At 39.8% G+C, this 7,155-nt stretch overlaps 1 protein-coding gene across 1 annotated transcript in view; it reads right to left on the minus strand.

Moving 5' to 3' along the window:
- Positions 1–1,172: 1,172 nt before the first annotated feature.
- LOC104952565 (voltage-dependent calcium channel gamma-7 subunit-like) overlaps positions 1,173–7,155 on the minus strand; it is a 6,660-nt gene continuing 677 nt past the window's right edge. Inside the window, exon 2 of the mRNA XM_010779406.1 lies at positions 1,173–4,989. Coding sequence (XP_010777708.1) covers positions 4,471–4,989 — 519 coding nt within the window. The 3' untranslated portion in view covers positions 1,173–4,470. The remainder of the gene's footprint in view (positions 4,990–7,155) is intronic.

Here is a 7,155-nt window from a genome sequence, read left to right on the forward strand (position 1 = left end):
TAGTGTTACGTTATTATGAGAGTGCTCTCATACTTGTTTGATTCTGAAATTGTATATATTTATAAATATTATTATTGTCTCATTATACCGCACTGTGAATGAATTAAAAGTAAATATATAAGTCGTCATGAACACATCTGTCCATCAGACAGAGGGCTGCTGTTCCTCCTGTCATCATTAATGGACGTCTCTTTAAAATGACCGCTCAGAGGAGAGGAGAGTTCTCATTTCTCTAACCGCCTGCTGCTTCCCCTCCTCGACTCCTCCGCTCGCATCTCCTATGGGCGGGACTAAGACACGAGGATAGGAGTCGAGGAGGGGAGTCGAGGAGGGGAATTAGTGAAATGTGAAAGGGCCTATGAGTGCTATTGGTATTTTTTGTCATATAAAATGAACAATAATGATTCAGTATCACTTAATATTCATGCATACAAACACAAAGGTTGACCTTTAGTAAGCAAATGTGTTATGCAAAGGCTGACATTAATAATAATGCATTTCATTTACAGGCCTGATTTTAGTATATGTATTGTCTTTGAGCTCAGCAATCTGTGACTCATTCTGTAACCTATACTTTGTTTTATCCCTACTACATTCATACACCATGACATACACTCCATGTAATCAGAGGTTCGTTAACATATTCAATGATTCAACATATAACATTGAAAATGAATCACTACATATTAAGTCTTTTAGTTTCTGTTCGCATTGTAGTTTAAAAAAGGAATTTTGAATAAGATACAAATAACGAGTCAAAATGAATCTGGATCAGTGTTTGTAAATCTTTAAGGAACTACCATACTGTGACACTGATACATTTCTCTAAGTGGTCTCTTAACCAAGAAATGGATTTAAATCCCCCAATGTTAATCAAATACATTAATTATTTAAAGACAATTAAACAGATCAAAAGTACTGTATGTCCCCCACAATCCATTTTGTAAAACTTGTCAAAGAAAGTATGCAACATTCTTGAAAATAAATCCCTTGGAGGAAATATGAAATTAAACTAGAAATGTAGTGTGTCTGCTGTTTTCTCCAAGATGAATTCAGATAAACATTTGTAATCAGCAATAACGCTGCCATTTCATATAGAACAGAATTCAGCACTTGTAACAAATGCATATTTCTCAAGTGTGTTGAATTAACTATAATAAACAAATACATAAGAGTCTGGAACCAGGCAAGCTTTATTGGTTTGAACTTAACAAAACACTGCTGGCAGATACAAATCACACTCCTGCATATAGCATGTTTGCAAAAATTATGAAAAATAAACAATTAAAGTCACATTAATCTTAAGATCGATTTTTGACCAGTATTGAGTCAGTCAAATGTCATTGGACTCAACATGTAAACTTTAAACATTTCTTTACCTTGATAATGTCAACACGTCTTAGGTAGACTGTGTAATGTGTGTTCAGTATGAATATTTACACCATGATCACAGTTAGGGATCTGGAAGTAAAGGAAGTAAACATTTGAGAAAGCGGCTCACAGCATCAAAACTGTACGTCTCTGCTGTGATGTCCTCAGAAACACTGTTGGTTCTGATTTTTATATCTGAGAAAACAACTCCTCAGAAGTCAGCTACATAAATGTGTGTGTGTGTGTGTGTGTGTGTGTGTGTGTGTGTGTGTGTGTGTGTGTGCTTGTGTGTGTGCTCACTACACAGCATGAATGCTCAGCTTTGGCAATTAAAAAGAAACATCGCAAAACATCAGCAAAAGCTCTCATACTCATCGGCTAAGTTATTTCCTATTTATTTTCCACAAAGCAAATATTCATAACAGATGCTAACACAGCAGTTAATTTGATACATTGTTCTTCTCTTAACAGTATCACAGGATGTAAGCATAACATTTTTCCGCGTAGGTCTAAAAAGGCTACAAATAATGCCCTATGCTGGGCATGATTGTTAATATGCTACAAAAACAAGAACTTCTTAAGTGTTTCACTTTAATTCACTGTGCAACATGAAAACTTCAATGGGAGTCAAACTGAAAATCCTAAATGTTCCCCAAAAAATGCCACTCAACATATGCACATTTCATATTGATTTCCTGATGAGGGCCTTGAGATTGGGTCAAGACTTCAGAACAGGCGAGCAAGTGGATCTTGAGTTGAAACAGTAGTAATTGATTCAGTATTCAGTTAAGTAAATCATTCTGTCACAATCTATCAAAAACTGGATTTTGACATTTCCAACCTCCTCCCTTCAATTTAACGATGACATGCCATAGCATAAAACTTAAATATGGGTTATTGAAAGCCGTTGGAAAAAAAAGGCGAAGTATTATTTTACCTGGGACTTTTTGGAATATCAATTTGGCTAAGATGTTGGGTAGTTTACAGTGGCTGAGACAATTCACAGGTATTTCCATTCAAATGGTACAATAGTCTTTCCTCTATCACAAGACAGATGAAACCTTCATCTCTGAAATACACTTGATAAGTAATTGTCTGGACCCAACAGATATTAGTGAAAAGATGTAGACTCCAATAAATTGAGACTGAGCTACTTATATGAATAATAGATTAAACCAGGAGGTACATTGAAATGCAAAGCCATCTGTCTCAGGTTTTCAGTTTGCCTCCCATGTACGCATGTGTTCATCAAAGTGCCATATCTTAATATAAACCTTATATTATCATAAATAAAACCAGGAAGAGTCGGTTTCCATTTCTGAACCTGGCTGTAAGAGTTCTGGTTTCAAATACCAATATCTACATACCTAAGAAATCACTTCCATGGCAACAGCATCTCCAAGGCAGCCATTTTGATTGAAACCAGGATGATCACGGACAGCCTCTTGTTCAGTCAATGCTAACGTTGCAGAATCCTGCTGACGCGACCGAGGAACATTTCCAACCTCAATCGACACTTTAGAAAGTCTCTCAGTTTCATCCATCAACATTTAAACATTCACTCCCAAAGCTTCTCTCTTAAAATACAGCTTATAAAAATGTAATAGCTAAAACACCTAAAACATACTTTAATATATACACCTCATGGTACGGGATTACGTTTTTGTTTCAGCATGAGGGGGAAGAATACTTTCTATACAGTTAAAGTGTAAATCTCTATGCATATACAGTTTACCTCCGATTGTGTATATAATATTTGTGATACTGTATGAACTACGGATTATTATCATATAGACATTATTTATCATATCAGTCAGTTCTTCATGAACACGGTTGGGAAGCAATACTGGGAAAGAATCCCTGATAATGCTACATTATAAACAACACATCTGTGTTGTTATTGGCAGGAGGAGAGCTAATTCACGTTAGCTGCTAGCAGTTAACTAGCCGATGACACATAATAATGGATTCGTAATGCTACACTACTGCTTGGCCAACAGCTACAGCTAATGTCAACAGACAGCAGCAAGGTGACATTAAGTAACATAATGGTGTGATCGAGATCAAACATTTTAAAATTGGGTAAAGGTCAATCACAATGTGGTTCTTATGTGTTCAAATGCCATCTTGAAATATGGTTGTTAGAAAGAAAGGTTATCTTTTATATGTCCACTTCAATGTTGACATGAATATTGTATATAATATATTGGTTTTTCTTTAGTTAAGTTTTATTGTAAATGGGTAATATGTTATTAATTTGGGATTAATTAACATGCATAATGAACAACTAGGCATTTCATCGCTGATAGCCCTAATTTGAAAATATTCTGGGGTTCCGTTATTTTTACATTCACAGTAAACTGAACCAATATCACTCTGAATTGTCTTTTTATCCATCACCTGTACTCCTTATCATAATCAACATCCATATCACTGTAGTCTTGTTTGGAATTACAAGTCAGTGTTTTACAGTGGTTGCTCTTATGGTTTCATTATTTGTTAAGAAAGTGGTCAAAGGTAATGAAGATGTAACATAGTAACCTTCCCAACCATGTCGATGACATTCCAAAAAGATATTTGATCCATTTTCTTAAAATCTTTTTAAAGGAGGCATCCTTATTCCTTGTTTGATGAAAGGATAATACATTTTTAGCCAGATACCTTATTTCACATGTTTGTTCTTTTAGTGAATGGCCAGAGTTGTGGAAAAGATTCAGCTTCCTGTTTCCTGTGCTGCTTCACCCTGGGTATCACGGCCCCGATGATGTACAGTATGTACCCGTCAGAAACCTCACAAATGTCTTGTTGCTACTAATCATCGTATCCCCTCCCGTTTTCCCTCCCAGCGTGTTTAAAGTTCTGTCTTCGTCTCGGGCTGAGCAGCAGCAGTGAGTCATCCCTCCACCCACCTGCTCCTCCCCTCCTCCCCTCTTTTTTCTTTCCTCTATTTGATCTCCCTAAACCTCCCTCCTTCAACCACTCTGCTGCATCTTTCCTCCCACACATTTTGTAGATAGAGGAATTGTGTTTGTGTGTGTGTGGTGTGTAAGAGCTATAACCAATCTGCCCCCCCCCCCAGTTGTGTTTTGTTTAAGTAGCCTAGCATGGCGAGGCACTCATTCGCATGTGCGCGTGATAGCGCGGAGGAGGCACGGCTGATGGTGGCACCCCCATCGGCAGGGACTGGGGTGGGGGTCCGCTGGGGTGGGGATGGGACTGAGGGTGGCCATGGGATGCTCTGGGTAGGGTGGAGGTGGCGGCCAGATGGAGGGGGTGTGGGTAGGAGGAGGAAGTGGAGGAGGAGGAGGCCGGCTGGTGCTGGTAGCTGGCAGCTGATGAAGGCCCAGAGGAAGAGGGCGTCTGCTGGGAGCTGCTGCCCCCCTTGGGTTGCGACTTTGAAGGTGGAGTCTGCTGGTTGAGCTGGATGGATATGTCGGAGGATACCTCGGAAGCGCTGCGGCCCCGCTGGGGGGGGGGCCAGGAGTCTGGGTGGAGGAACTGGCCACTGTAGTCGCTGCATTCAGACATACGGGGTCGGTAGAGGGCGGGGTGAGGCCGGTACAGCTCCTCCTCAGCGTAACGCTTCATGAAGAGATAGACTGACATGACTCCTGCCCCCTGCGACACATAGAGAAACACAAAGATACTAGGGTTATTGCAATATCATATCCTGTATGTCCTGTACTACACATTTTGTTTTGTGGAGTTACTCCTAATGAGTACTTAACCTGAAAAACACCAAAAAATGTTTTGGGGGACATTTGTTTTTGATGGTTTTTTTAAAATTATAAGTCTGCAAAAGTCGTAATGAGGACGTTGGGGTGGATCAAACAAACACAGGACTTTTACCCAGAAAACTTATGTTTGTGTTCCGAGTAAAGACCAAACTCAACATTGACCTTTTCAAAAGACTGGAAAAAGCTAATTAGGTGCACCTTGGAAAATGTAGCTTCCTGCTTTTAGGAGCTAGACCCGTATAAAGCTGTACAAATCAGCACAACTGGGTTAGGGTTATAGGGTTAGTGTGTTGCTGCATCCATCCTTTTCTCAAATTGCATCTCTCACCACAGCCACCACAAACTTTGTGGAAAGAAAACACAAATGTATCTAAAAATAAATAAACATTTCCACCAGGTTAAGAGGATTATGAGTCCCTGTGCCTTCTTGCTTTAATACGGATTGTATGTTCCTGTTCATGCACTGAATGTTATATGTGGCTGTATCCCTCTCATAGTGTATTACTCTAACTACAGGCCCTTCACATTTTCCAAAACAATTATTGTTCTGCTCTGTAGTTTTATCTTTTATGATGTTTATTAGAATATTGACAGCATATTAAGAAGCAACATACGTGGATATTACAGTCAAAAACCTATATAACCTACTACAGGAAAGGGAAACCCCCCAAAAGAATAGGGCCTTAAACATGAGTGAATCAAAAAGAGATCCAAACTTCTCACACAATTCCCTGACGCAAATCATTACTTGAAAAATTCAGAATTAGCCTGCCTAATCTGCAACAAACCGCCACCAGGAGGGGATGAAATTAAATAAACCCATAATCAGGTTGCAGACAGTCTCTCTGCGCTGGAATGCTCTATTATCAGAAATGTATTCATGTTTTCACCCGGGCATCCGCCAAGCATTCACAGCTCAACTATTCATCCACAACAACATCGATACAACCACCCTGAAACTTAACATTCTGTTGGATGTATTTCTGTGTCTGAGAGTGTGTGTGTCTGTGTGTGTGTGTGTGTGTGTGTGTGTGTGTGTGTGTGTGTGTGTGTGTGTGTGTGTGTGTGTGTGTGTGTGTGTGTGTGTGTGTGTGTGTGTTGTGTGTGTGTGTGTGTGTGTGTGTGTGTGTGTGTGTGTCGTGAGTGTGTGTGTGTGTGTGTGTGTGTGTGTGTGTGTGTGTGTGTGTGTGTGTGTGTGTGTGTGTGTGTGTGTGTGTGTGTGTGTGTGTGTGTGTGTGTGTGTGTGTGTGTGTGTGTGTGTGTGTGTGTGTGTGTGTGTGTGTGTGTGTGTGTGTGTGCCTAAAAAGTGTGTGTGTTTGAGTGACAAAAGAAGGAGAAAATAAAAAGAGGGGAGAAAGAATGGAAAAACTGAGGTGATTTGAGAAGGGAAAGGATAATGGAGGATTAAAGAATGAAAGAGAAGAGAGGAGGATAAGACAAAAGGATAACCGAAGGTAAGAAGATAAAGAGATGGAGGCGATACAAGAATAAAAACAGGGAGAGGAGATGATTGGAATAGTGAAAGAACTGAAAATAAGAGAAAGAGAAAAGATAGATGACAAATACAAAGAGACAAGGAAGAGGAGAGAAGAGAGGATGGAAAAGGGACAACATAGAAGATAAGAGGGGACAAAATGAACATGTACATGTAGGAAAGAAAATGGGGAACGGGGAAATAATGAAAATAAGGGAATGCATATATGAAAGGAGACAGAAGAAAATAGACAGGAGATCAGATAAAAGAGGAAAAAAAGGTAAATGGGATAAGGGGAGATGGGCGAGAGAGGCTGCAAATGAAGTGGGAGAGAAATAAGGTAACAGGGGAACTAAACCACAAAACAAAGAGGAGGGGACGCGATAAGAGAAGAAGAGAAGAAGAAAAGAGAGGGTAAGGGACAACAGAGGATTACAGAACTGAAGATTAAAGAGACAAGATAAAAGTAGAGGACTTAGAGAGAAACGGTGGGAAAAAAGGAAGATATAAGTGAGGAGCTAGGAGATGAGGATGAAGGACGGAGAAGAAGGAGTTGCAGAGCCCCCCCCCCCC

The sequence above is a fragment of the Notothenia coriiceps genome, unplaced genomic scaffold (assembly GCF_000735185.1).
Source record: "Notothenia coriiceps isolate Sejong01 unplaced genomic scaffold, NC01 NC01_scaffold00020192, whole genome shotgun sequence".
In the NCBI taxonomy this organism is placed as follows: domain Eukaryota; kingdom Metazoa; phylum Chordata; class Actinopteri; order Perciformes; family Nototheniidae; genus Notothenia; species Notothenia coriiceps.